Genomic DNA, 20,319 nt, shown 5'->3' on the forward strand with positions numbered 1-20,319 from the left:
TTGAAACAACACCTGAAAAGTACCTGTAAGAGATTTTGGTCGAATTCAGCGGCAATCTGGAAAATCCCTTCTCAAAATCCCTTCTGCTCATTCTTAAAAATAGTTCAGGTCTCTAAGAGAACAGCAATGTAGTAAATAACATACAGGGTTTTGCCCTTCGTTGCTCTGATAAGGGCTGGCGCGGTAGAAGCGCGGAGCCTGAACACCCAGGAGACACGTGTCAGCTTGGTGAATGAAGGCTTGCGCCGGCCTGGCATTTCTGCTACGCCTAAGCGCGGATAGTATTGGCTGAATGGTAGGGGAAGGTGTGGTTGGAATCTTCCCCCAGGAAGGGAGTGACAGATACTTAGCCGCAGGGTTTCTGTGCCAGGGAGATGGCGGCTCAGTGGGCTAGGCAACGCGTGGAGAGAGCTTCCTACTCTCGGGATAAGCAAGATTGAGCCCCACAGCTGTAGGCCATGTGGGGAAGGAGGTGTGGAAGCCAGAAGCGGCGTACACGGCTGCGTGGTGCGCTCTGCGTTTTCCTGTCCTTGGAAGCCCTTTCCAAGAGTTCGTTTTACACCCACACAAACAAGACCTCAAGCGTCCCAGATACGTCAGCAGTTCATTCTGCGGGTGAAGAAAATATTGACATTTTTCAGATGAAAACTCTCCTCCTGAAAGGACCTCTGCTGAGTGCTGGGGGAGGCGGGGCGCGGGGAAGGACGGAGACCGCCCAGGAGGCTGCGGCACTTCTGGGCTAAGTCCTGCCAGGGAGCTCCCCCGTTGGGTGACGGAGGAGGTGGGGCGAGGGCAGCGCGCAGAAATAGGGCGCTGGGCGCCCGAGCGCAGCCAGCTTCCAGCACAGCCCGCGGCCGGGTGCCAGCTCCGCCGGCGACCGGTGTGCCCAAGTGCGGTGCTCCCGCAGGGAACCTGGCTCGGGGAGGGCCTCCGTGAGTCATCTGCTGAGTTGTCGCAATCGCCACCCAGAGGAAATCAGGCACCGGGCGGGGCGGGTTCCTGGCTGCGCTCGCGCGCTCTGTCCGCGCCGCGGTGTGCCTCCGCTTACCCGCAGCTCCGACCACTGGCTCGCGCTACCCAGGTCTCCGCACGTCGCGGTGGCTTCAGCCCAGACCTGGGCAGCCAGCGGAGAAAGAGTTAACTGGCAGGGGCGAGGAGGAGCCCAGGGAGGAAGGAAGGATATTGCCGTAATTCTGAAAGTTTTTTTCCTTCCTCTCTTCCCTTCGCAGAGGTGAGTGCCGGGCTCGGCGCTCTGCTCCTGGAGCTCCCGCGGGACTGCCTGGGGACAGGGACTGCTGTGGCGCTCGGCCCTCCACTGCGGACCTCTCCTGAGTGGGTGCGCCGAGTCATGGAGGGCGCAGAGGTGGCCGGGAAGATCCTTTCCACCTGGCTGACGCTGGTTCTCGGCTTCATCCTTTTACCTTCGGTCTTCGGAGTGTCTCTGGGCATCTCCGAGATCTACATGAAGATCCTAGTGAAAACTTTAGAGGTGAGTGCCGGGAGGGATGCAGCCAGCCCCACACCGCTGCGGGCTGAGAACCCGGGGGTCCAGTTCTTAAGGTCAGTGGTCGCGGGTCAGGGGTGTGTGTGCGCGCGTGTGCATGCGTGCGTGCATTTCTGTTCCTTGCCCGCAGCAGTGCGAAAGTCAGCATCTCGGCTTCTTTCGCGGAGCTGGAGGGATCTAGGCTGGAACCACTGGACCACTCTGTTGTTTCTCTGGTCGAAGGCAAAAAAGATCATTCCACTCCCTGAGCATCGTTATTATTTTACTGATTAGAATAACAACAATGCGACCAACTTTTTGTATCAGAGGATTTGCATATATCCATTATGCAGTGCAGTTTCCGCTTCACCCGCTTGTTTTTACAGCCCCAGGTTTCAGAGGTCCTTTTGTGTACTAAGGCATCCAGTTCAGAAAGGCATCATGTTCTTCTTTATGCCCAAGATAAGAGACCAATTGCTGGATGGCAGAAAGAAATCTTATTTTATTTTAGTGGAGTCATGGAAATTTTAGCTAACCAACAGCACTTGAAATGCCATTGAAAAGGTATATATTCTTTGACCTCAGGTCTCCCTACCCTCCTGTTTCCAGATTCTGCAAAGAAAAATGTTAGATGGAAGTAGGCCTGGTAGAGAACAACTGCAGCTTACTCTTAGGGTTTTATTAAGTGTCAAAAGGCTGGGTAGGGTAGGGAGGGCAAGTGCCAACCCCCTTTTACAGAGAGGGAAACTGAGAGTCAGAGATCAGTGGTTTCTTTGAATTAAGTGTTAGAAGCAGGAGTCTTTTTTTTAAAAAAAATTTAATTATATATATAATGTGTGTGTGTGTGTGTGTGTGTGTGTGTGTGTGTGTATATTTAACATAAGAGACAGGGTCTTGCTATCTTGGCTAGGATGGTCTTGAACTCCTGGCCTCAAGCAATCTTCCTGCCGTCACCTCCCAAAGAGCTGGGATTACAGGTGTGAGCCCCACGCCTGGCCAGAAACAGGCATCTCAACTGAGAAGAGGCCCTGCAGCCTAGTGGTTAGGATTAGGGACCCTGGATACAGATTTGGTTAGATTTGGTACCAAAATTGTAGCTCTGTTTCTCAAAATGTGACCTTAGGGAGGTCATCTACTCTTGTGCCTCATTTTCTGTATCTATAAAATAGGAGTAACAATAACTCCTATTTCCATAGGGTTGTTCAAATGAGTTAAAATGTATCAAGCACCTTAGAAGGCTGCCTGCACCTACTGTATGAATGCTTGTTGCTATTAAAAGAATAATATGATTACTGAGATTCTGGCATTCCACAGTGCCTTCTAATAAGTTTGGTTCCCATTTTTGTGACCTATTTTCTCTCTGCCCTTAGGACGTGGCTTTATCTGCTCTTCTTTCTCAGCTAATTGGGTGGCTCCCAGGTATACATCTCTAACCCACTGGACATTGTCTTGTACTTGCTAGCCTCCTGTATTGCCCTAGACTCTTGTTTGTGGCTATTTCTTTGCCTAGACTTTGAAGTTGTATGTGATTCTTCATCCTCAGTGCTCATGTTTTAAAATTCTATTGTTTCTACTTGGGAGCTATTTCTCAGTTTTGAACTCTTCTTATTGACTTTACATTCTGAGCTTGGTCACATTATGCTGTGAATTTCTTCACTGCTTCCTACTGTTAGACCTTCAGAATCCTCTCCCATAGCAGATGATCCTCTTCAGCTGGTGTTCCCTCTTTCTCTGAACTCTGAAATGATTGAACTGCTCTCCCATACAGCAATGTCTTTTGGAATTTATACCCTGTGTAAGAATGGTGTAAAGGTAAATCACACCCACTGGCTTCCAGGGGCTCACTTCTGTCTGTTTTTCTTTAGTAACTCAAGGTCAGCTAAGGACGGAGGCCAGCTAGTTGCTGTCAGCCTGGCAAATTAGTATACCTGATAGGATGATCTCCAGTCCAGGATCTGACTTTCAGTTTGACAGGCCAGAGATTTTAATTTTTGTCCTTCTGGATAACTCCAGAGCTGAACTCCTTGTCAATCAAACTGACAAGAATGCCAGTTTTCTAATTCTGGTGGGAGAAACCAGATAACTTGGAAACCAGGTAGGTGACACATCAGGAACCCACCCTATCTGCTGAGACTAAGTTATTAGGTCAAAGAGATGCTTGATATATGTGGAATTTGAATACAGATTCATTGTGTGAGCCAGCTCTGATTTGTTGGTTGCGGCTGCCTGGAACTCCTATGTTTGGGAGCAGCTGAGCTCATCAGGAAAGAGAGCTGTGATCCCGTAGTGATTTCTGCTTTAGGTGCAGGAGAACAGTAACCCAGGATCCTCTGTCCTTCAACTAGAACAGTGTTAGATGTTTCAAAGGCATTTCTGTTAGACTGGGGTTAATACGGTGGATTGCTTTTCTCAACTATAGGAATAATTCCTTAAGGGATTATGCTGATGTTTAGCATTAGAACATCTTCAGTGCTGGCCAAATACCCTGCCTTTCTGTAGATTGCATTCAAGGCCTAGCCCTTGTATCACTCCTTGGTAAATTCTTAATTGATTTAGTTGTATTTTTCTTTACATTTCATTCCCAAGAATATTCTTTGGGCTCTGATCATAACTGGATATTTCTCAAGTTTCTTTGCTTATAATTTATGTACCATTTAAAAAGATCATTTAGTTTTGTCTATTATATGTTTACTTTGACAAGTTTTACTGTCAATGGATGACTTTCTCATGACAATAAACTCAAATTCTAGAAGTTGAAATGTGTGTAGGGTACCCTCTAAATTGCTGATTTTGGTAATTGTTACTTGTTAACTCACTGAACTTTATGCTCTTCTCTGACCCCTTCTTAACCCACTGGTTCAAGTAATTATCATTTATTGAGCACCTACTTCTGTTTTCTTCTGCATTGCTGGGTATCTCTAGATGTATGCGTAAGTCACTGATATGGCGAGATACTTGAGGATAAGCCTTGAATACTTAGCTTGGAATAAGTTTAGTGATTCTCCAAGCCAGTGATTTTCAAGGGATATATGATAATTTGTTGGATACGTATGTTAATATTACAGCTTTGTAGTCGAGAAAATTGTTTTAGGAATACAAATTATGAAGAGTAAAACTTGGCCAGGTGCGGTGGCTCACGCCTGTAATCCCAGCACTTTGGGAAGCCGAGGCAGGTGGATCACTTGAGATCAGGAATTTGAGACCAGCCTGGCCAACATGGTAAAACCCCATCTCTACTAAAAATACAAAAATTAGCCAAGCATGGTGGTGTGCACCTGTAATCCCAGCTGCTCAGGAGGCTGAGGCTGAGAATCACTTGAACCCGGGAGGCAGAGGCTACAGTGAGCCAAGATCGCGCCACTGCGTTCTAGCCTGGGTGACAGAGCAAGACTCCATAGACTCCATCTAAAAAAAAAAAAAAAAAATAGAAATCAGACTTAAAGCCGTTTCTTTTTGGCGAATTTTGGACAGCTACCTTTTCCCTCCAAGACGATTTGGAAATTAGGTGGAAAGAGAACTTGGTTGATAAGTATCTTTCAACTTTCCTTGGGGGGCAGAGAATGTGGGTTGTTAGAAGCCACTTTTGTACTTTAGGACCGTTTTGCTGACAGAGCTGCCTCTTTTGTGATGCCTTGAGACAGATATGTTCTGAGATACCCCTGTAAGAGATTCAGAACATCTGAAAGAGATATTCTGTCTTTGTACTTGGGTGGATCTGATTGGCTAGAGAAGCTGGCATGGTAAAAGAGAAATAGCTATTTATGGGGAGAAGCACTGGACAGTCTGGAAAAAACTGGCCATTTCAGAGGCCTAAAATACGGAATATAGGGAAGAGGAGGCTACTTTGTGGCCTACTGTGTGGTAGGCAGCAGCTACATTATCTCTTTTGGCCTTTATGGCCACCCTTGGTATTGTCCCTGTTTTATTTTTATTTTATTTTATTTCTTTTTGTGAGACAGAGCCTCGCTCTGTTACCCAGGCTGGATGGAGTGCAGTGGCACAATCTTGGCTCACTGCAACCTCCCCCTCCCGGATTCAAGTGATTCTCCTGCCTCAGCCTCCTAAGTAGCTGGGATTACAGGCAGGAGCCACCATGCCTGGCTAATTTTTGTATTTTCAATAGAGATGGGGTTTCACTATGTTGGTCAGGCTGGTCTCCGACTCTTGTCCTCAAGTGATCTGCCCGCCTTGGCTTCCTAAAGTGCTGGGATTACAGGCGTGAGCCACCACGCCTGGCCTTATCCCTGTTTTAGAGATGATGAAATGGATGCCCCAAGACGTTAAAGTCTCTTGTCTGATGTCTGAGATGATTACAGCCAGGAAGTGGCAGAACTGCAATTCAAATGTATATCTATCTAGCTGCAAGGCACAGGCATGTTTTTACTTTCACCGGGCATCAACCTGTAGAAGAAAAAGGTTTTCTAGTGCAAATTCCCTTAGGCACTAAATGTCTGCTTTTTCAACCTTAAACTTAAACTTTGCATATCTTTTTTTTTTTTTTGAGGCAGGGTCTCCCTGTCACCTAGCCTGGAGTGCAGTGTCATGATGACAGCTCACTGTAACCTCGACCACCTGAGCTCAAGCAATCCTCCTGAGTGGCTGGGCTCACAGACGTGTACCACCATGCCCAACTAATTTAAAACTTTTTTTTTTTTTTTTTTTGTAGAGACAAGGTTTCACCCTGATGCCCAAATTGGTTCGAACTCCTGGACTCAAGGGATTTTCCTGCCTTGGCCTCCCAAAGTATTGTGATTATAGGCATGAGCCACAGTGTCTGGCCTAAAATTTGCTTATCTTAATACAGTAATTGTGTTATGCAGGGTAGACCTTTAGAGCTATCATTTCAGGAGATGGAATGCATTCTGAAACTTGTCTGGTGCCAAAACATGGAGTGCTTTTGAGCAGATCGTGCTATTTGAGGAATATCACTGTATTAGTTTGCTGGAGCTGCCATAACAAAGTACCACAGACTGGTGGCCTAAACAACAGAAATTTATTTTCTCAGTTCTTGTAGCTAGAGGTTCAAGATCTAGATGTCGGCAGGTTTAGCCTCATTCTGAGGCCTCTCTCCTAGGCTTGGATGTGGCCGCCTTCCAGCAAGAAGGTGTAGTATCCTCACGTGGCCCTTTCTCTCTGTGCTCACATCCTTGTGTCTATTTGCATGTCCAAGTTTCCTCTTCTTACAAGGACATCAGTCAGATTGGATTAGGGCCCACCCTAAGGGCTTCTTTTTAACTTAGTCACTCTTTAAAGAACCTATCTAAATATAGTCACATTCTGAGGTACTGGGGGTTAGAGCTTCAACATATGAATTTCGGAGGGACATAATTCAGCCCATAACAGGCACGGAATACCAGCATTTTCTATCATATGAGCATGGAATAATGGTTCTAGTCTAAGATAACTACTATTTGTATAAAATATAAAATCACTCGCCCACAGTGAAAAAAAGTGAGTCTGAGATTAACAATGATTGTTTACAAAATTTTATTTTAATCATATCTGGTTTACTTACAAATGATAATAGGCACTAAAGCTTTAAGTAAAAAACTATGGAAACAGTTACCTCAGTTGAGAAAAGCTGAGTGGTATTAGTCCAGAGTTTGAGAACTCCTGCACTAAATCCACAAAAGATAACAGGATGCAATCAGATTAAGACCGAGTCTTATGATTTAGTCACTTGTCACTGGAAGCTGGGAGATTGGCCTCTATTTATAGGCTGTTCTCTAAGTGCAAATGGCATGTTCTTGTTTGGCTCTGTGGGTTGTTTTGAAGGGGTCCTGACGTAGTCAGATATCATGCGTTACTCCCTGACCTTGATGTATGTTTTAGGTTATTTATTCTCTATCAGTTATGTTCTTATTTATTTGAAAAAATTTTTAACCTCTCTAGTCAACAAACTCTTTTGAGCTTAGCAATAACTGAGGTTTTTGACTTGGCATATTAATAAATCTGTCTCTGGGCTGGGTGCAGTGGGTCACATCTATAATCCCAGCACTTTGGGAGGCCGAGGCAGATGGCTCACCTGAGGTCAGCAGTTCGAGACCACACTGGACAACATAGTGAAACCCCATCTCTACTAAAAATACAAAAATTAGCCGGGCCTGGTGGTGGGTGCCTGTTGTCCCAGCTACTTGGGAGGCTGAGGCAGGAGAATCGCTTGAACCCGGGAGGTGGAGATTGCAGTGAGCCGAGATCACGCCATTGGACTCCAGCCTGGGTAACAAGAGCGAAAACTCCTTCTCAAAAAGTAAAATAAAATAAAATATAAAATGGTAGCTCACGCCTGTAATCCCAGCACTTTGGGAGGCTGAAGCCAGTAGATTGCTGAGCTCAGGAGTTCGAGTACAGTCTGGTCGACAAGGTGAAACCCGGTTTTTACAAAAAATACAAAAATTAGCTGGGAGTGATGATGCGGGCCTGTGGTCCCAGCTAGTCAGGAGGCTGAGGTGGGAGGATTGCTTCAGCCCAGGAGGTCAAGGCTGCAGCAAGCCCCTGTCTCAAAAAAAAAAAAAAAAATTTTGTCTCTGCCCCTTCAAGGGTGCTTATGTTCAATAATAATTATTACAATACTTTTTAGTATAAAAGCCCTTGGGATTCTCTAGAATGAGAGACTTGAAAAGTTCACTAGCAGTTTTTGAACTATGATGTTAATAGTAAATAATTTGGGAAATGTGTAAAAAATGTATAAAGAAAAAAATAAAAAAATCACATCTGGGTACGTTTCTTTATACTCCTAGGTATATTCAAAACAAAGTGAGAGTTGTTTTCCAGTTCTTAAATTCCCTCAAATCTGTAGATCTTCATAATTGTAACATTTTCCTATGCATCTTCATAAGTAACCATGTGGACAGATCATTTTCCGTAGTTCATGATTTCTTTTTCATTCTTTTTTTTTGTTTTTTTGTTTTTTTGAGAGAGTCTCACTCTGTTGCCTAGGCTGGAGTGCAGGTGCCCGATCTCTGCTCACTGCACCTTCTTCCTCCCTGGTTCAAGCAATTCTGTTTCAGCCTCCAGAGTAGCTAGGATTACAGGCATGCGTCACCATGCCTGGCTAATTTTTGTATTTTTAGTAGAGATGGGGTTTCGCCATGTTGGCCAGGCTAGTCTTGAACTCCTGACCTCAAATGATCCACCCTCCTCGGCCTCCCAAGGTGCTGGGATTACAGGCATGAGCCAATCGTGCCTTAGTTAATGATTTCATCGACTCCTTTCCAGCTTTCCAAGTCTGTGCTGCCTCTTTCTGCAAGCTTATTTCTGATGCATCTTTGAGCGTGTCCTACCCCTGAATGTCTAATTTGTTGTGAAAATAATTGTTGCACTTTACGCCCTACGTTTAGGCCCTTACATGTGTCATCTTGTTTAATGTGACAGCAACCCTATGGGATAGGATCTATTATCCTTATTTTACAATGAGGAAACGGAGGCCTATAGGGAATAAGTAATTTCAAACCCAGACATTCTTGATGCCGTGACCTGTACTCATGCCCCCCATGCTTCACAGCCTTTTCAAGGAGTAGTTTATCAGGACACCAATGCATGTGAGGCAGTTGAGAAAGGGTAAATATTGTCCTTTCCACATTTTATTAGGGTATTATCAGTAAGTGATATAAAAGTATACTTGGGACTTGGAATATTGCTATATCAGAGATTCCCTGGGGTTAGCTCTTTAGTTCAGAGACTGCCAGAGCTTGATGTGTAATTTCACTCCTGTATAATCATGGTTGAAGTGTTTTATGTTGTGTCTGTGGGACAGTTTAAATTAATATTTCTTGTTTTTGAACAGTGGGCCACAATACGAATTGAAAAAGGAACCCCAAAGGAGTCGATTCTTAAAAACTCTGCTTCTGTTGGTGAGTTTTCCTTTTCATTATGATTGTTACCATATTTAAATTGGGTGGATGTAAACCTACCCAATTTGAACTTGAAATATGCAGAGAGCAGTGTGTTCTATAGGGTTTGGATCTTTCATAATTCTGTCAGTGTAAAATTGCAGCTGCCAGAGTTTTCATGGACTTTTTATTGTAAAGGTGGTAATATGTGTTAGCTCATCTATGTGTTCTTATAGGTATTGTTTTCCTTTCTAAGGGCATGTATTTAAAGATGTAGTCAATGGCCAAAAGAAAAAAAAAAAAGAAAGAAAAAGGCTAATGGGAGTTCCTGGGAGTTAAAACCTATTATTGAGGTTTCGTTAACCAACTTGTGATTCTCAAAGTATGTTCCTCAAAGCACTCTTTTCTGCTGAAGGCTAATTGGTAATACATGAAATAAAAAATAATTTTCTTGTGAAATAAGTTTAGGAATCATCACATACTATACTTGCCTTTGGAGAGTATTAGTGCCTACTAATAAAGGCTCAGAAAAGTCCTGCAATAAAGAAACATGCTTGATCAGGTGCAGTGGCTCACGCCTATAATCCCAGCACTGTGGGAGGTTGAGGCCGGCAGATTGCTTGGGCTCAGGAGTTCAAGACCAGCCTGGGCAACATGGCGAAACCCTGTCTCTACAAAAAATACAAAAATTAGCTGAGTGTGGTGGTGCGCACCTGTAGTCCCAGCTACTCAGAGTGGGGTCCTGAGGTGGGAGGATCACTTGAACCCTGGAAGTTGAGGCTGTAGTGAGCTGTGATCATGCCACTGCACTCTGGCCTGGGCAATACAGTGAAACCTCATTAAAAAAAAAAAAAAGTCAAACTATCAAATACTTTACTGGAAGGAATATATCTTCTGGAAGCTTTTCTAAAAGGAATTGTAGAAATTGTATTCTATAGTGAGTTTTGGAAATAACAAAATATTTGACTGAAAACATTGGAGTATTTTTGTATAATCGGATTATGATTTTCAAATGATTGAAGCAACTAGTAGAGCTTCATGGTGTATACTTAAACACCCAAATATTATCACCAATCACATTTTTACCAAGTCTGGATATTTCTGGCTATATTTTATCCTTTTTTTAATTGCCAGATACCTTCTCTGAAATATAGCACCTCTATCATTTAAAAAAATTATTCTGGGTTCATTAAAAAATGTATGTCCTTATGATTTAAGGAAAGAACAAACTTTGTTGCTGGTTTTCTGTTGTGCTTGGTGAGACTCTGAGCTGTTGATCTTGAGAGAAAATCAGTGGGCCTTAATAGATTGGGGTGATTGTGGTACATGTTTTGGGCCATGAATTTTAATTTAATTTAATTTTCTTATTTAAATTAAATTAAATTAATTAAATTTTCTGCTTTTGAGACAAAGTCTCCCTCTGTCCCCCAGGCTGGAGTGCGGTGGTGAGATGTCGGCTCACTGTAACCTCTGCCTCCCAGGTTCAAGTGATTTTCCTGTCTCAGCCTCCTGAGTAGCTGGGACTACAGGCGTGCGCCACCATGCCTGGCTAATTTTTGTATTTTTAGTAGAGATGGGGTTTCACCATGTTGGCCAGGCTGGTCTCAAACTACTGACCTCAAGCGATCTTCCCACCTCGGCCTCCCAAAGTGCTGGGATTACAGGCATCAGCCATTGCACCCGGCCCAGCCATGAGTTTTAAAGGACACAAAATATTTCAATTTGGCAGGTGATGGGATTAAAAAATCAGGAGATGAGAGGGTCTAGTAGCGTGGGTTTAGTTTTTTTTTTTTTTTTTTTTTTTGCCTATACAGAAATGAGAACTTTTTGAATATTTATACTTGTTGGATTACTATTTTTATTATAATCTTTGTCAAATATCTGCTTTTTCTGTTTTTGTTCTTTGTCTTTTCTATGGTGTCTCCAGGAAAGAATGGAAGTGAACAGGAGGAGAAAATAGAAATCATAGTATTTTAGAGTAATGCTGATACCTGCAAAATTTGTCATATTTCATTCAGAGTGTCTGCCCTTCCTTGTAGCCTGTGAAATTGGAAATTGACTCTCACAGTTACTGAACAACTGCAACATGTAGGGCTGACAAAGGATCCAAAGTTGATTAAGACATAGTCCCTGTGGGGAGATAGGCATTGGACAGACCACTGTGATAAATACTGAAATAGGTGCAGAAGCAAAGGACAGTGTGAGATCTAATTTTGGCTCTGATATGTACTGCTTTCGTCTCTGCTAATCCCACAGCTGTGCATGGTATGCAACTTTGCCCCCCTCCTGATTTCATGCTTGGGTATCCAGGGGTACTTAGTACCAGGGGTATTAAGTAAGGGGTGTGTGTCCTGTTGATACATACTAGTATTTGGAGTCATCTGAGAAGTAGTGTCACAATCCTAGACAGACTGATAGAGGGTGATGATGAAACATTGAGTACTTGTGTGCTTGGCTGGTGCAGTTTTTGGCCTTGAGAGCACCACGTCTCTGTACCAAAGTTTAGGTAAGGGTCACAGGCAGGCCAAGGACCCCAGGAATGTGGGTACAATTTTGAGGTGTGTCTGAATGATATAGTCCTGAAAATAGATTTTGAGGAGCTGAGAGGGAGAGTTATGCTTATTTTCTGCACTGAAAAACTTCCTTCTACTGCTCTTTTTTTTTTTTTGAGATGGAGTCTTGCTCTGTCACCCAGGCTGGAGTGCAGTGGCAGGATCTCGGCTCATTGCAAGCTCCGCCTCCCAGATTCACGCCATTCTCCTGCCTCAGCCTCCCGAGTAGCTGGGACTACAGGTGCCTGCCACCACGCCCAGCTAATTTTTTGTATTTTTAGTAGAGACGGGGTTTCACCGTGTTAGCCAGGATGGTCTCGATCTTCTGACCTTGTGATCTGCCCGCCTTAGCCTCCCAAAGTGCTGGGATTACAGGCATGAGCTACTGCGCCTGGCCTCTGCTGCTCTTTCATTTAGTGAAACACATTTTTTTTTTTGAAATGCATTTCAAGTCTCCCTTCCCAGTTAAATCCCTCTTGCATTGTATTTCTTCTGTGCTTTTATTGAATAAGCCAACTGAAAGCTGAGCCTAGGCAAATAATTATCTTTGTGGTTAAATAATTATCTTCTGTCTTTAGCCATATTCTGCTGTGTCTTTTATTTAAAAGCTATTTAATTTGTTGAACTTCAGATATGATTATGGGTAAATCTCGTTAAGAAGCTCTGTTATTGCACTTTCACCTTCCTCTTCTTCTTCCCCTCCTTTTTTTTTTTCTTTGAGATGGGGTCTGGCTGTATTGTGCCAAATTCCTGGCCTCAAGCAATCCTCCTGCCTCAGCCTCCCAAAGTGCTGGGATTACAGCCATGAGCCATAGTGCCGGGCCATATCTTACTCTTCTAAGCTTAAGGACTTTTCCTCATTGTTAACACAAAGAAAAAGGTAAATCTTTTTTCCCACTTCAAGTAACTCTGTTATTCTGAGCATTAAACTTCAGTGGAGGTTATAGTTACCCTTCTAACCTAGTTTTGTCCCCTGAAAGCAGAAGTGCTAGAGCCACAGCACAGAAGGCTAGGACAAGAAAATACAGGAATAATGGCTCGTTTGCTTCTTTTTATCAGCTGTGCTTTGGTTGCTCCAGCCATAGGACAAATGCATCTCCTTGGACCCTGGGACTTGGTCTGACTGAGATCTTAGCAACTTTTATTTTAGCCTGTTTTAAATATACAAAGGATCGTTTGACTTTTAAGAGGCACCAGCCTTACTCTTTGGGCATCTGATTTCTAGGGATTATGATGCTGTTAGGTTGGAGTTTGAATTGGCTCATAGCTTTGGTAGTAATTGTGATTAATATTAGTAATTATGTAATTTTAGTGACTCAAGATGAATTCTACTCTAATTGCATTATGACACTAGGACATTTTAAATGATTACCATGAAAAGTTACCAAGCATGAATAAAGGCCTGCATTTACCTGGGAGTGAGTCATAAACACCACAAATACATAAAGGCGGTGGCTTGTCATTTTGGCATTGTTCCCTTAGAGGCTGATGCTGGCGTGACTCAGCATTGTTGGCCACAAAGTGCATGCAACCACTGCAAGTCTTACCCCATGCCCTGCTCCAGCGGCACCACACACGAAGACTGTGGTCACATGGCCTGCTGTTGATTTAGCCCCTGTGCTAAATTTCTCTCTGCTTGTATCTCATGCCCCCAAGTCTCTGCTCCTTTGCCCACCTAAACACTCAAAAAGGAGAAGGTACTAAGGTGAAATTTCGGTTGCTATACCTATTTGGAGAGAATTCAGGTTGCCTAACATGGCCCTCTAATTTTACTTTGGGAATTTTTTTCTGTGAGGCAATTGACTAACTACTTGAAATCCTGTATACATTGATTATATGAACATTAATACAATCTTATACATTCACAGAAAATATGGGATCATATTTTGTGACAGAAGTTTGAGAAATATCAAGTCAGGTGGGGTCATGCATGCCTGTACTCCCAGATACTTGAGAGGCTGAAGGGGGAGGATCTGGAGTTTGAGTGTAGCCAGGGCAAAATAGTGAGACCCATCTGAAAAAAAAAAAAAAAAGAAAATTGAGGAATATTTTTATATACTTATTTTGTTTTGGACAGGCCATTTTTGATAGTTTAAATTAGCTAACTTGATTTTATGGTGTAAACTCTGTGAATACAAACCAGTATGTGTTGCCCTCAAGAATATGAAGTGTAATGCATGTAATGGGGTTACCTTATTGCTAAAATACAGGAACTTGTCTAGCTACTTGTAGAGAGCAACATAATTCAGTTATGGGGTTGGAAGGATTATAGGTCGGGGCTTTCTTTTTTATTTTGCATGTGTGTGTGTGTGTGTGTATATATATATGAAATATTATGTATTAGTATGTGAAATATATATGATTAATACATAATATATATTATTATTATTATTTTAAGACAGGGTCTCACTCTATCACCCAGGCTAGAGTGCAGTGGGGCAATCTTGGCTCACTGCAACCTCTGCCTCCCGGGTTCCAGCAATTCTCCTGCCTCAGCCTCCTGAGTAGCTGGAATTACAGGGTGCGCCACCACACCTGGCTAATTTTTGTATATATTTATTATTATTATTATTATTATTTTTGAGATGGAGTCTGGCTCTGTTGCCCAGGCTGGAGTGCAGTGGTGTGATTTCAGCTCACTGAAACCTCTGCCTCCTGGGTTCAAGAGATTCTCCCACCTCAGTCTCCTAAGTATCTGGGATTACAGGCATGCACCACCAAACCTAGCTAATTTTTGTATTTTTAATAGAGACGGGGTTTCACCATGTTGGCCAGGCTGGTCTCAAACTCCTGACCTCAAATGATCCACCTGCCTCAGCCTCCCAAAGTGTTGGGATTACAGGTGTGAGCCACCATGCCTAGCCCATTTTTTAATTTTTAAATAGAGATGAGGTCTCACTATGTTGCCCAGGATGGTCTTGAACTCCTCAGGATGGTCTTAAGTGATTCTCCTGCCTCGGCCCCCTAGGTGCTAGGATTGCAGGTGTGAGCCACCATGCCCAGCTGAGTTTTTCTTTTTCTTTTTTTTCAAATATATTTTAAAGAATTGAAAAAATATACAGATAGGTTTCACCATGTTGCCCAGGCTGGTCTTGAACTCCTGGGCTCAAGCAATCCATCTGCATGCGTCTCCCAAAGTGCTGGGATTACAGCCATGAGCCCCCACACCCAGCTGAGTTTTTCTTTAGCATGGCCAAATGTCCCCCTGCTTGCATTAGTCTATCCCTATTTGTGAATATTGTGTCTGATGATGATGATGATGATAATTTTCAGACATACACAAAAGTAGAGAAAATAGTAAATGAGCCCCATATCACGAGATTCAACATTTGTCAAGATTTTGCCATGCTTGATTCATTTATCAACCCTCTCATTTTTTTGGTAAAGTTTTAAAATTTAGATACAAAATCTCATGTCTTTTAATGCATAAAGGACTTTTTCAAATAACCACAATGCTATTATCCCTTTAGCAAACAATAATTTCTTAATATCGTCTAATATATTGTCCATATTTAGATTTCCCTAACAGTCTCAAAATGTTTTTATAATTGATTTGTTTGAAATGAATTTCAGTCATGGTTCACAAAAACATTTATTTTTTAATTTTTTGCAGTGCTTTAAGTTGGAAATATGAAAGTTCTTGTGGGGGCAGGGGTGCAGTTTTATTTCTTGGAACAAAAATTACTTAATAGCAACTGATTCTGATAAAACTCACTAGAGTACTGTGCATTTTAATCTTTACATCTTAACATAGCTCTGTAGAAGGCAAAAGTTTGATTGTTAGGTTAGTCATCTGTATTTCTTTTATGTACAATATTATAAAAATTTAGTTCAATCACTTTGGAGAACAATTTGGCAATACCTAGGAAAGTTAAAGACCAGAAAATTACACAACAACCCAACAATTCTATATCTCCTAAAATATCAAATGTACCCAGAGCCTCAGCATATATGTATTAGGTGACGTGTTACAAGTGTACCAGTGAAAATGTGGAGACAATCCATCAGGAGGAAAGTTAATATGTAAGCTGATTTATTTATACTGTACAGCAGTTAAACTGAATTAACTGGACTTACATGGAAAGAAAAAGGAGATGAATTTCAAACCATATTGAGAGAAAAGAAAATATATAGTATAATAACATTTATTTAAAATTTAGAATCACAAATAGATACTATACATTTATGTGAATGTATAATATATGCATGGAAATTATATATACTATAGGGCAGTATATTGCGCCTGGCTGGGACAGGTTATCTTCAGGAGGGAGAGCAAGAGGTGGTGAGGAGGGGCTTTAACTGTATTTATAATTTTTTTTCTTTAAAATATACCTGGGCTGGGCGCAGTGGCTCACGCCTGTAATCCCAGCACTTTGGGAGGCTGAGGCGGGTGGATCACGAGGTCAAGAAATCGAGACCATCCTGGCCAACATGGTGAAACCCAGTCTCTACTAAAAATACAAAAATTAACTGGGCGTGGTGGTGCGCACCTATAGTCCCAGCTACTCAGGAGGCTGAGGCAGGAGAATCGCTTGAACCTGGGAGGCGGAGGTTGTAGTGAGCCGAGATTGTGCCACTGCACTCCAGCCTGGGAGACAGAGTGAGACTCCATCTTGAAAAAAAAAAAAATCTATCTATCTATCTATCTATCTATCTATCTATCTATCTATCTGAAGCAAATATGACAATGAGTATTTTTTTTCTTGTTAAACTCATTTTTGGGGGGTTAAATTTATATTGTAAACATAAAAAAGAGAAAACCCCAACCAAATAAAACATCAGTAGTCATTCAGCTAATGTTTATTCTGACAATTAGAACTAGTTATATATGAATGGAAGATAGGTACCTTCTTGGGATGTGATTTGATGGTTATCTGCTCCAAAACACAGCTCCATTCAGCCTGACCAGTGCCTGGAATTTAAACTGAAACCTATGGAACAAAGGAGTTTTTAATAAAAATACATTACCTCTTAGAGCTGGCTTTCTCAACCTCAGCACTACTGATACTTTGGATTGGGTAATTCTTTGTCGTGGGCAACAGTCCTGTACAATGTGAGATGTTTAGCAGCATCTCTGGCCTCTACTCAGTAGATGACAGACAGTAGCACACTCCCATTCGTGACAACCAACAATGTGTGCAGACATTGCCAGTTGTCCCCTGGGGGCACTTCTCCTTCCCTCACCCCACCCCTGCTCATTTGTGAATCACTGCTCCTAGAGAAGAATGCATTAGTGTATTGGTCCCCACTATCGTTAGCGTGATTTTAGTTTTCTAACAAATAGGCCCTTGAATGAGCAGAATTTGATGCTACAGTTTTTGGTGGTTGATTTGGGAAGAATGGAATGACAAAGTAAGGCATAGGTGGGGGTGCTTAGATGAGCAGCAGGATTAGCAGATGGTGGAAGAGGAGGCAGGTTCCTTAAGGAAAGGTAGAAAGCAGACAAAGAAATCTTCCTTCAAACTTTGCCTCATAATCTAATGAGAATATACTGGTCTATTTTGGAGGGAGCTTTACTTAAAGTGGATTAGAGACTGGCATATAACTGTGCTTTATGGACTGAATGTCTATGTCCCCCCCTTCCCAAATTGATATGTTGATATGTTGATCCTAACACCCAAAGTGATGGTATTAGGAGGTGGGGCCTTTGGGAGGTAATTAAGTCATGAAGGTAGAACCATAATGAGTGGGATTAGTGCCCTTATAAATACGGGCCCCAGGGAGTTGTCTAGCCCCTTCCATCATGTGAGGACACAGTGAGAAGATAGCCATCTGGAAATCGGAAAGAGAGCCCTCACCAGAACCTGACCCCACTGGCCCCCGATCTTGGACTTCTAGCCTCCAGACCTGTGGGAAAATGAATTTCTGTTTTTTATAAGCTACCCAGGCTGTGGCACTCTGTTATAGCAGCCTGAAGTGACTAAGGCAGTGCTCTAAACCTCTGAAAGTAAATGACTTAGCATTTAACTTTGACCACTGATGAATGAGCAGGATGAAGTGGTTCTGGCAGGAAATGAGAAGGTAAAAGGTCAGATCAGAGCTATGGTCTTACATAACTGCATTGCGAAGTGATGGGTGTGAAGAGAGGGAATTAAGCCTTGAATCACAGAAAGGAAGGCTCCCATCTAAGGAAACTAGCTAGGACATTCATAAAATGTCTTGAATTATTTTTTAGATTGTTTTTCTTTTCGAATAGTAGTAACAACGTGGATAGTATTCCTATGCCTTACCTCTATTTTCAGTGAAACTAGTTAAAAAAAATGTAACTAAGCAGTTTTAAAATTTTCTGTCTCTAGCACTAACTGCTGAAGGTGTGGTTGGTGATTTAGCTGCATTAGTCCAAAACCCCTCAGCAGCTTGGAAGAGGGTACCTGCATCTCAGAATTGTGGAGGTTTGAAAAAGTTGAGTGAGGACTGAGATTCAAAGATTATTTGAGGCCGGGCACAGTGGCTCATGCCTGTAATCCCAGCACTTTGGGAGGCTGAGGCAGGTGGATTGCTTGAGCCCAGGGGTTCAAGACCAGCCTGGGCAACATGGTGAAACCCTGTCTCTACAAAAACTACAAAAAATAGTCAGACATAGTGACTCAGGAGTCTGAGGTGGGAAGATCTCTTGAGCCCGGGAGGTCAAGGGCGCAGAGAGCTGAGATCGCACCACTGCACTCCAGCCTGGACGACAGAGTGAGAGCCTGTCTCAAAAAAATATATAAATAAATAAAATAAAAAAATAAATAAAATAAAATAAATTATTTGAGAGGGAGAAGATAATAGGATCAGACAATAGTCCCTTATAGTCAACTCAAGAATACATAACCTTTTATTTATTTATTTAGGGAGATAGGGTCTCCCTCTGTTGCCTAGGCTAGAGTGCAGTGGTAAGGATCACTGCTCGCTGTAGCCTTGACCTCCCAGGCTCAAGCTGTCCTCCCACCTCATCCTCCTAAATAGCTGGGAGACTACTGGTATGCACTACCAAGCCTGGCTATTTTTTTCCTTTTTGTAGAGGCGGGGTCTCATTATGTTGTCCAGCCTGGTCTCGAACTCTTGGGCTCAGGTGATCCTCTTGCCTTGGCCTCCCAGAGTGCTCAGATTAAAGGCTGGCTGCCTTATTTATTTAGGGAAGTTCTCTTTACTGTTGATAGGAGCAGACCTCTTAGCCAGTATCTACCACATTGAAAATACAGCTTGTCATTTTAGAAGTATTCCCTAAACCAGGCTCCCCACCCTCTGCATATCTCCTGGTCTCTTTATCCCCCAGAGAAAAATCCCAATCAAAACTCCAAAGCTTCTTTATTTTGTTTCTATCTTTTAGGCAAGAACCTGTCAATAATAATAATCATAATCACCACCGTTTTTTAAACATTGGCCCCACTGTTCCATATTATTTATTATATATGAGGGGGTCTTGTTAATCATGGTTTTACTTGCTCTACATTGCATGGCTGGTCAAAGGCAGCTTGAAAAGAATCCCAGTTTGTCTGTTCTACTCAAAAGCCCCTGTTACCACTTTCTACTACTGTCTTACTATGCCTTCCTTACTAGCTCCTCTGGTCCATACTTTCTGATTCTCCTCTTGATGTTTAAGGTGACTCCTCTTCTACACATGGAATGGAATGGAAGCTCCCTCTTTTTTTTTTTTTTTTTTTTTTGAGATGGAATCTTGCTGTGTCACCTAGGCTGGAGTTCAGTGGCGTGATCTCGGATCACTGCAACCTTTGCCTCCCGAGTTCAAGTGATTCTCCAGCCTCAGCCTCCTGAGTAGCCAGGACTATAGGTGTACGCCACCATGCCCGGCTAATTTTTGTATTTTTAGTAGAGACTGGGTTTTGCCATGTTGGCCAGGCTGGTCTCAAACTCCTGACCTCAGGTGATCCACCTGCCTTGGCCTCCCAAAGTGCTGGGATTACAGGTGTGAGCCACTGCGCCTGGCCTCCTCTTCTGAGAGTTGGCTTTGTCACTGTGACATAAAAAGAAATATGTATTGGACTTCTGCTCCCTCTCCCTTTCCTGTCACATAGGTCCTAAAACCTTTGGCATCTCTGCAGTGATAAGTGATAGTGTCTTTGTGTATGCTGATGAGATGACTGGTGGCTGGGAGCTCCTGGATAGATAGCCTCAGGATGGTGGCTGATTGCCAGGGGAGCCAAACATGTGATTACAGGGTTGGAACTTTCAGCTCCCCTCCATATTGCTCCCCAAAGGGCAATGATTTAATCGATCATGCTGATGTCATGAAGCTTCCATAAAAACTAAAAAATACAGCGTTTAGAGAACTTCCAGGTTGTTGAACACATCCAGGTGCCTGGTGGGAGGTGCACCCCAGCTTCATGGGAACAGAGGCTTCTGTGCTAGGGACCCTTCTGAACCTTGTCGTCAGTGCAGTCTTCATCTGGCTGTTCATTTGTGTGCTTTAAAATATCCTTTGTAATACATCAGCACTAGTAAGTAA

General features: G+C 42.7%; 1 protein-coding gene across 2 annotated transcripts in view; it reads left to right on the forward strand.

Moving 5' to 3' along the window:
• The first annotated feature begins 286 nt into the window (after nt 1–286).
• Nucleotides 287–20,319, forward strand: part of GPAT3 (glycerol-3-phosphate acyltransferase 3) — a 70,166-nt gene continuing 50,133 nt past the window's right edge. The window contains exons 1-3 of one of the 2 annotated variants that reach the window (XM_055384999.2): nt 287–615; nt 1,230–1,489; nt 9,270–9,336. In XM_055384999.2, the coding sequence (XP_055240974.1) occupies nt 459–615; nt 1,230–1,489; nt 9,270–9,336 (484 nt within the window). In that variant the 5' untranslated portion in view covers nt 287–458. Of the gene's footprint in view, nt 616–645; nt 933–1,229; nt 1,490–9,269; nt 9,337–20,319 lie in introns of those variants that run through there. The other variant, XM_004038915.5, reaches the window with a different exon arrangement.

Source organism: Gorilla gorilla, chromosome 3, assembly GCF_029281585.2.
Source record: "Gorilla gorilla gorilla isolate KB3781 chromosome 3, NHGRI_mGorGor1-v2.1_pri, whole genome shotgun sequence".
Classification (NCBI taxonomy): domain Eukaryota; kingdom Metazoa; phylum Chordata; class Mammalia; order Primates; family Hominidae; genus Gorilla; species Gorilla gorilla.